General features: G+C 38.1%; 1 protein-coding gene across 1 annotated transcript; it reads right to left on the bottom strand.

Annotated features, from left to right (window-relative positions):
* Window positions 1-407: 407 nt before the first annotated feature.
* Window positions 408-3,856, bottom strand: LOC115414251 (protein L-Myc-1b-like). Its single transcript, XM_030127523.1, has 3 exons — window positions 3,548-3,856; window positions 2,492-3,078; window positions 408-1,804 (listed from the first exon to the last, which is right to left on the bottom strand). The coding sequence occupies exons 2-3, from the start codon at window positions 3,021-3,023 to the stop codon at window positions 1,218-1,220; spliced, it is 1,119 nt and encodes a 372-aa protein (XP_029983383.1). The 5' UTR covers window positions 3,024-3,078; window positions 3,548-3,856; the 3' UTR covers window positions 408-1,217.
* Window positions 3,857-10,247: the final 6,391 nt, after the last annotated feature.

The following is a 10,247-nucleotide window of genomic DNA, read 5'->3' as shown; positions in this document are numbered from 1 at the left end:
GTGAGTGTAACCTAGTTCAGAGCACACATCAGGTGCCGGGCATGCAGCAGCTACTGCAGAGGGGAGGATCCACGACGGTCGGTATCACACAGACTCTTCAAGGGCAAGTCTCAAGGACATAATGAGAGTAGCCTTCAGTAGACCAGCAGCTGGAGCACAAGATGTGCCCATTTATATGACAGATAAAGCAAAGTGACACTCTGGAATCTCTGAAATCAGTCAGTTGTATGATGGAGTTATTGAGAGCTGATTTCACTTCAGTCTAAGTTTTCCTCAGGTTACCATAGAGACTAACAGAAGTTGTACTTGCATTTCTAAAACACAAATTCATAAATATCCTGGCAAGGTCAGTCAAAAAAGAAGAGTCGTGACGGTGTGTTTCATAAAAAGCCAGAGACAAAGACAGATGTGTATGCAAAGATTGTATAAAATTTAATGTTGTCAATGTTAGCATGCTTTAAAATCAGGATGAAGCATTGAAATCACAAAGTGACACGTGGATATAAAGTACAGCAGTGCGACTATTTATGTCTTTTTTGCCCATTTTCCTATTTTCTTAACAAAATAGAAGCTCCATGGTACAAGTCATACAGAGGATCAAAGCTCGGTCACAAATTCATGATTTTGTCTCCATTTCCTGGAGCAATAAGCTATTATTTACATAACAATTTGTACATCAGTGAGTCATAAAAAACAACAACGTTTGACTCATTCATACCTATGTACACATGAAGGCATTTATATTTGACTCTGTTATGAGTGTGCAAAGATGAAATGAAGACATCTCAACCTGAAGGCTACATATATTCGCTATCACACTGTAAATATTAAAAGGTTCTTTCCCCACAGCATACCAGGAAATATGTTGGTCATAGCTGTAAAAAAAAAAAGCCAAAAGTCCAAAAAAAAAACCAATTCAAAAATAAAAAAAGATAAAAATAAAAAAAGACAAATCAAATCCTTTAAAAAACTAAAACACTGTGCAATAAAAAGTAAAAGACATCATAGCACACAGATCTAGCCGATCCTCACCATCAGATTCATTGGCCAGACAAGGTGTCTCATAGGAAGCCCACACAATTATGCATTTAAAGAACAATTCAGAACTATTTACATGAGGCTCGTTATTTGAAAACTGTATCTTATTTCAAGTTACAGGTTAAGTTCATGACACAGTTCATGAGGCAGTTTGTTTTAGAAGCACGCTGGTTCAGGTCTTAGGAACGCTTCAGTTCCGACAGTCTGCGCAGAAGCTGCTGCTGACGGGCTTTGAGGCGTTTCTTCTCCTGGATGTGCCGTTTCTCCCTGCCGTGCAGGTCTACCAGGTACTCTGTGGCCTGGGTAAGGATGGCCACCTTTGGAGTCTTGGCCGACTCCAGACCCGGGATCTGATCCCGCAGAGCGAGGAAGCGAGACCGGAGATCATTCCTCCTCTTCCTCTCTAGGAAGTTGTGGTTTCGCCTGCGGTCAGTGTCCTCTGTGTCTGAGTTCTGGGGGGTCTCTGAAGGTGAAGAGGGGTGGGACACCTGAGCAGAGGAGCTCATCTGGTGCTTGGATGCGGTGCAGGGACGCTTGCTTTGTGGCTCTTCCTCAGACTCTTCTTCCTCCTCATCCTCCTCTGGTTCTGGTTCACTGTCTGGAGAGGGGGCTGCATAGTTGTGTTGTTGGCGGTGTACTGACATGTGGAAGCGTTTGGGGCAGGGGTCTGCACGGACTGTGATGGTCACCGGTTGTCGGACATTGACCAGCCGCACCCGGTTCTGCTTGTTCTCAACGGTGACCACATCGATTTCCTCATCATCATCTGAAATCAGAGAAGAACAACTCATAAGTACAGACAAGACAACTTTAAAGAAGAGCCTGTGTTGCATTCAACCACTTTAAATACTATGGATGTGAATTCTGGAGCTAGTACTGAGAAAAACTGGAAACTAAAGCCATAAGGAAGTGCATTCCACAGCCAAGCATGCAAATGACTATGTCTCAATGTAAGGAGGGCCGAGGAGGAGCTGAGGTGTTAAGAGAAATGCCAAAGCTTTGTGGCAGAGCATTCATCAACAATTCAAATCAGGAGATGTGCTGGTAGGGGGCATTCCCTAATTTGGGAAATCTGAATGAGTGCCTCTCACGGTCTGTCTGGGAGTGTGTAGTACTCATAAATCACCAGCCCTCGGCCACCCCGCCCCTCTACCGCACTCCGATTGTAATGCAGAGCTAGTGGAAGACACTGAAAAGGGGGAAATTGTGACGGGGGGCGCGGTTTTTAAAAGATTGCCCGTGTATTCAGAACAAGCATGTGGCGCATTGTCAAAGTGTGAGTAAAAACGCCAGCTTTAAGGTGACTGTGATGCACTTGATGACCCCTCTGCACCGCAGACCACAGTTATGCAACAGCAGCCCGGCTTTCCAAATTACGCATTGTTAAAGGGCAATATAATCCAGAGGGGGGAGCAGGGTGGGGCAATTTACAGAGGCTGCGTGTTTTACTTACCAGACGAGTCAGAGCGAGACTCGGAGCCAGACGACGCCGGCTTCCTGCAGCTGTTTGCGGGGAAGGTGAGAACAGCCGCGGGGTCGACGCAGTCTGTGGCCGCGGTGGGCTGCGCGCCGCCGGCCGAGACGCACTGCGCTTTACCCGGTCTGACGGAGATCTGGGCCACCGGGGGGACACCGGGCTGCGCCGCCGCCGCTGATATCCGTCCGTTGACCTTCTCCAGCTGCTTACTGGCAGAGAAACTACTCCACATGCAATCCCGGATGATGATGGAGCTGAGGTTACCGAACAGCTCCCCTCTGTTGGGGATGAAATGACCCTCGCTCTCCTCGTCCTGACCCAAGAACTTGGACAACCAGCTGAGCTTGTCTCCTGGGGTGAGGTGCACAGTCCGGGTGGGAGACATGGGAGGGGTGGGCAGCAGCTCGAACTTTTTCCAAATGTCCTCACTTGGTGCCGTTGACTTGTAAAAATCCTCCTCGGTGTCGAAATCATCGAGAAAATAGTGCTGGTAACAGTCGAACTCCATGTTCCAGTTGATAAAATCCTTCCCAGTAGTGGCTCTGGTAAATGTCCTGTACAACCTGAAGAGGAAAACCACAGACTTATCAACTGTTCAGGCAGTTTCCATTAAAAGCATGATCACATTTCAAGCCTACCCATGTAATGGACTATTGGGATATGAAATCAGCCCACTTTCCACAAATGGGACCACATTAATAATTGATCACATCTTGCGGATGCTGTCTTTGCAGTGATAGACTGTCCAAGCCCACAAGGTTATTACATAATGTACTCATATATAGGCATCAGCTGTAATTCATTACAAGTTCTGATCAAACTTTCACAGAACTGAGCTGCGTAAAAGTGTAACATTAGGCTGCATTTCCTGAAAAGTAGGCTGCGCTTTGTTCCATGGAGCAGTCATGTGAACCGGTGAAACTGGACTACTTCAGTCCTGATCTGCTTTTCCTCCCAAAACCAGCTCTGTTTCCTCATTTCAAAGTTTCACAGATGCGAACCAGAAGACGAGAAAGGCAGAAAATTACTCACCGGTTGTGCGTAAAAATAAAAAAGACCAAGCGCAAAAATTCAGGGCATTGAAAATCCCTCAAACAGCCAAAGACCAAAGTGTCCACGGGTGGGAGATCAGGCGGATACAAGCTCCACGAGTAGTTGGACTGGTACAAATGTGCTGTTTTGTCCAACGCAGGCCACTTTTGTTTTAGTTCTGCGGAAAAAAAAGCCAAAACGCCGGGGTTTAAGAAGCAGGCACTGAGTCCGCCCCACAATGTGTAATAAAAGCCACACAGTGCGTTTTTCGCGCCAGTGAGATATCCTGTTATAGGCGATAGAAGTGCAGGGAGGAGCCTCTGAAATATCTGCAGCGGTAGATCCGGGTAAGCCCCTTCATTTGCATATGAGGCGGGGGGAGGCGCACGGCCCCGCCTGGTCTCCAACACCCATTATGGACATAATAACTGACATATTTTCTTATCATTATTGCTGCTGTCAGTGATAGTGGCATGAATGTTTTGGTAGCAGTAGTAGACAGAAGTAGGCAGTTATTATCTCACATTCACTCAACTGAGATACTTTCATTCCTATTAAACCATTAAAGCAGCGTTAAAGGTATTTTATATTCATCTGTGGGGATAATACTGTACATATTTTCTCCATTACATAGTTACTACCTCACTTCTATACTGAGGTTGTATATGCTACATATTAAAAAAAAAAAGCACCCACAGATTTAAAAAAAAAAAAAAAAAAAAAAATGATGAAAATGCAACTGATTTTTATTTATTTACTTTTTTGTAGTTGCATGATTTCATCAATGCACCCTGCAGCTTTATGGGAATCCACTGTTAACCTTCAAAGACATAATCAACCATCATCAACTAAAAGCATCTACCAATCTAAAATGATTAATCACCTCAGAACCACTAATCATATCAATACATTGATGTAATTCAGGTAAAATGCAGTTTCTCAGCTTTTCAGTGTCGTCACATTTGACCCATTTGGATGATCAGAGGGTCCATAGTAAACATCATCTTCTGCAACACTGATTCACCAAATGACAAATGACAGTGTTTGTAGATACTTGTATTTAAAAAAAAAAAAAAAGACTCTTTTTCTTTCAGGTTTCTCTGTTTTGATAAAATAATTTTTGAAAATGCTTTGAGCTTTAATAAACATCTACATGATAAGTAATTAAATACAGGAAATTACCCAATTTTCACTGGAGAATGTACATATAAAGAAAGAGTTATTTGGAAGTCACCATTAAATAGATCCTTGAGGAGTTAAAAGCCAAATACTGTTTAACCCCCATCAACCTAAAGAATCTACTTATCTAAAATGTTTAACAGCATTTATTTATTTTATTTTATTTTTTTTTTACCACTAATCCTATCAATACACTGAAATAATTCAGGTAAAATGCAGTTACTCAGCTTTTCAGTGTCATCAAACTTAACCCATCTAGATGTTCAGAGGGTCCATAGTGAACATGGAAACACTATCATCTTCTAAAACACTGATTCACCAAAGAACAAATTACAGTGTTTGCAGATTCTTCTTATAGTCAGTTTACAAAATGTTTTATTGAAAAAAGTCTGTTTTTCCTTCAGTTTTCTCTGTTTTGATAAAATAACCTTTGAAAATACTCTTTAATAAACATGCTTTAATAAACATCTACATGATAAGTAATTAAATATAGGAAATTAGACCAATTTTCACCAGAAAATGTAGATTACATGTAAAGAAAGAGTCATTTGGAAGTCATCATAAAATAGGTCCTCAAGGAGTTAAAAGCCAAATACTGTTTAAATCCCATCGACCAAAAGAATCTACTGATCTAGAATGTTTAATAACTTTTTTTTTTACTGCTAATCCTATTAATGTATTGAAATAATTCAGGTAAAATGCAGTTCCATAGCTTTTCACCACAATGAACATGGAAACACTGCCATCTTCGACACTGATTCACCAATAAAACCCGTGTAGTTTTATCTCATCCACTTGATTTTCACAGCAAAATGTAGAACGTAATATTCTAAAAATGGTGGTAAATCACTTAGGAAGGTTAAATGTAGAAAACAATTCATAAAAGTATATCTAGGTCTTTATAGGTTAATATAACACAGTTTAATAGATTTTTGATTGCTTCATGTAGTGGTAATATTACACTATAATTTGATTCAGTAGATATAAACACATCCACAGTGAGGACACATTTCAACACATTTAATATTCACTCATAGAATGGTTTGTGTTGCTGCTCTTACAATTCATTTCACCACATCCTTGTACAATTAAAAATGTCATTCCTTAACTTTACCCCTTTAGTGCATTTTGAGATCAGACTTGTTATCTTGGCCGCTCAGGGTTCAGACACACTACGATCTTCAGTGGGTTCAAGCAGACATGTCTCAGCCTGCTGCCAAACATTAGTTTTATGTTGATCCTCTTAACTTTAATCCAGTTAAAATTGGCTGACTTGAAATCTAAAAGTGTACTTTATTTGAATTGTTTTGGTGCTCTTTTGATTCTCAGTTTGTCACAGTTAATGTAGTTTTAAATTAATCAGATATTTTAAGATGCATATTTGTAAAAAAAAAAAAAAAAAAAAAATGTTGAAAAAGCAGCCATGGGGCGGTTTTGTGAAGTTGTGCCGCTGCTAAAAGTCATTAATTTGCAGTTTCGGGTCTCCTCATTTCTGTTATAAAAGACAGGAATTAAATGCAGATCATCCTCATTTCCATACTGTAATGACAAAAGTAAATGATTAAAAGGTATTCTCTGCTACAAAACATATTCATTGTGATGGGCGGACCCTGAATGGACTGTATTTTAACACAAAAGAACAAAATGACTACACAAACAGTCAGGACAGGGGTTGCTGAATACTCTGCAGGTGGTGTTGAAGTGACTCATCTTCTCAAGAGAACAGTGCTTCAAGTTAACGTCCCAAACAAACACTACTGTATTTGCGTTTTAACAATGAAAGGCGTAGTGTCATTTTGGTGGAGACTTTCAAATGAGTAGTTCTCTACATGTAATCTACACTTACTAGTTAAAGTCTGCAGTTTTCCTGTATTTAATTTACTGATCATGTAGATGTTCATAAAAGCTCTGAGTAAATTCAAAGGTTATTATATCAAAACTTGAATGTCTCAAAAACTAAAGACATAATCAGTGATTTTAGACACAACAACAATGACCACAAAGTGAGTGTTATCCATGGTGAAGATGTTCAGATGGTGGATTTATAAAAACATCTTGGCACTATTTTTTTTTTCTTTTAATTAAATATTTTTATTGATTTTCTGGCGTAAAAGAAGAGATACAATCAGAATCAGGTCACTGTATTGTCATTCAGCAAAATTGTACTGCAGAATGAAATTACAATGCAGGGTCAACACTAAGAAAAACACCTGAGATAAAATATGTTCTAAAATACTGATAAGGTAGTGTCATAATAAAATAAATAAATAAATAAATCTAAAACTGAGGGAATAATAAATATGTAGTAACATTGCACATATAAGTACAAGGTTCAATTAAAGACAAAGTTTTTAAATACAGAAAACAAACATCTAACTCTTAACCACCAAAACAAAACCAAAAAAAAGAAAAGAAATAAAAGGAAAAAAATGTAATAAAATAAAACAAAATAAAATAAAAAAGGACACCCCCACCCAAAACAAAAAAAAAAAAAACACAAAAAAACGAAGACCATTGATTTACTGGCTTTAGAGCCCCATATGACACAATAACTGAAATAATGAGCTGGTTGTTAGAGTTTGCAGAAGAAGTCAGAGGGTTTTTTGAGTTCTGGGTGTCTTTTTTTTCTATTATTTGATTTTTTGTGTATTGTTTATCATTATTATTATTATTTTTCTATTGTTTGATTTTTTATTTGTGTATTGTTTATTATTATTATTATTATTATTATTATAATTTTTGTTCCATATGTTTTGTATTATGTCTGTGTCTGAAATAAACTAACCTAAAACCTAAAAAAATCTAAGTCATGAAGGGACCCTGTATTTTGTCAATTGGTATTAGTTTTGACAGTAAGCTCATGTTTGATGCCAATACTGAATCTGTGGTTAAGAGGGGCCAGCAGAGAATCCATCTGATGAGGAGACTAACCTCTTTTAATGTCAGTGAGAAGATCTTAAGCAACTTTTATTGTTCATTCATTGAAGGTCTCCTAACATTCTCTTTTGTCTGTTGGTTCAACGGTTTAACTCTGAAAGACAAGAACAGTCTGTACACCATTGTAAAAACATCATCGGAGTCAGACTAAGAGACTTGTCTTCCTTCTGGGAGCTTCAGGTAGTGAGGAAAGCAGACATTATCATCAGGGATCCTCACCATGTGTTGTCCAAGAAGTTTGCTTCGATGCCTTCAGGCTGATGCTACCCTACACCTCAGAGGAGAACCAACAGATATTCCAAATGTTTTATTCCTTCAGCTGTCACACTTTTAAACTCTGACAGCACCCATTTTATTTCAGATTTTTTTACTAGCAGAACAAACCGGATCTTTTAGTCTTTTAGCTTGCATTGGTGTTTATTGATTATTTACTGGGGATTATTTAATGTACCTATTTGTTGTTGCCTTCCAATGACCTATCTGGTATTTGTATACTGATTCACGTCTGACACGTTGCACTTTGAATGTTGACTGATGTCTGTGGTAAGCTGCAAATGACCTGTCCGTATGGGATAAATAAAGTTTTCTGAATTTGAATCTGAAAACACAGAAAACTGAAGGAAAAGTGATCTTTTGAATAAAGCATGTCATTAACTGGATCTGCAACCACTGTCACTGGTCAAACATGGGTTTTTACTGGTGAATTAATGTTGCAGAAGATGATTGTGTTTCCACGTTCACTACGGAGCCTCTGAACATCCAAATGGGTCATATCTGATGAGCATGAAAAGACGACAAACTGCCTTTTATCTGAATCACTTCAATGTATTGATAGGATTAGTAGTTCTGAAGTGATTATTTTCGATCAATAGATGCTTTCAGTTGACGGTGGTTGATTAGGTCTTTGAGGGTTAACTTTGGATTTCCATAAAGCTGATTCAAAGATTCAATGTGTTCATGTGTACAGTAAAAAAGAGGTTCCCCTGTACAATGAAAACCTTACCTTGCCATCCGCACTGAATGCCAAGAGAAATGAAAATGTATAAAAAATTGAAAAAGAATAATTTAACCAGGAAAATAAAAACAAACAAAACAAAGTGGCATTTAAGAATGACATTCAAAAGAAATGAGCATAAAAATATAAATAATATAAACTACCATTACAAAGAGAAAAATATATATTTACATATTTACATAAATGTGCAATATCTGGGTAATTTTGCAAAACTGCCTGAGATAAATAAGATGCAAGACTGTCAGAGATGAATAGTTTGAGATATATATACCGTATATATGAATATATATGTGTGTGTGTGTGTGTGTGTGTGTGTGTGTGTATTATATGTATAAGGTGCAAAACAGTCAGTATGGCTACTGTAGACTTGGCATGGTGCATTTATGAAATCATGCAACTACTAAAAAAAAAAAAAAAACTGAATTATTTTCACGTGTTGATATGATTAGCACTTGAAAAGTTTTAGAAAGTTTTAGATCAGTAGATATTTATTGTCACTAGTGGTAATTTAGGACTTTAAGGGTAAAACCTGGTTTATAAACAGCAGCAGAATAAGAGCTGAAGAAATGAAAAGAAATGAGACAAAGCCTACCCTTAAAAAAATCCCATGCAGTTAATGACCTGTAACATTCAATCATTTTAACACTAAATAAGACATAACCACATACTGAGATGATTATATAGAAACAGATTCATATTGTCCTGAGTGGACACATTTAAAAGCAAAAGGTCAAAGTTCACCAACGTCTCATGACCAGACAAGGGCAAGTCAAAATCATACACCACCCTCCCCTCGCCCCCTCCTCCCCCCTGTCAAACATATCGATCAGCGTGTGCACGTCTTGTCTTTAATTAAGCATCTCGGTGGAGGACTCCACATAGCGGAGGATCTTCGGTCAAATTCAGGTCTCATTAGACATGAACATCTGTCACCAGAAACTGGCCTCGGGTCAAACACATGCCCAGTCCACTTCTGGCACATGTCGCCTTTTCAATCAATCAGTCAATTTACTCTCTTACCCAAAAAGTTGGTATAAGTGTGTGTTCAGACATCTTCCTCTTTTTAGTCCTATTTCTACACATCCGTAATCACTTCTGACCACAGCCAGTGATCACATACTGAGTCCCAGCTACACTTTATCTTTCTAAAAATATTTTATTCCATCTTTATAGACAACAGTGTATTTAATGGGCACGGGCAAACACTGAGTCATGAATCTGTCAACTTTAACCCATAAAGACCCAAACAGCTACTGTCAACCAAAACCATCTACTGAACTAAATTGTTTAATCCTTTCATGCACAAATTATGAGAACCTTAATCAAGATGTTTTTTCCTGAGTGTTTTTATTTCTCTTTAGGCATGAAAAAACAATGCAATTGAAAATTTTCTTATGAAAAATAAATAAATAATTAAACAAAAACTATATAAAAAACAAAAAATAAAGTTAAAAAAAAGACATACAACTACTACTACTAATAATAAAAATGATCTTATGAACCTATTTTACATGAAGTTGCAAAAATATCCATTCAGCTGAACACCTTGCATTTAATTTTTAAAAAGAA

This window comes from Sphaeramia orbicularis, chromosome 22 (assembly GCF_902148855.1).
Source record: "Sphaeramia orbicularis chromosome 22, fSphaOr1.1, whole genome shotgun sequence".
Taxonomy (NCBI): domain Eukaryota; kingdom Metazoa; phylum Chordata; class Actinopteri; order Kurtiformes; family Apogonidae; genus Sphaeramia; species Sphaeramia orbicularis.
This window is presented reverse-complemented; position numbering and strand designations above follow the sequence as displayed.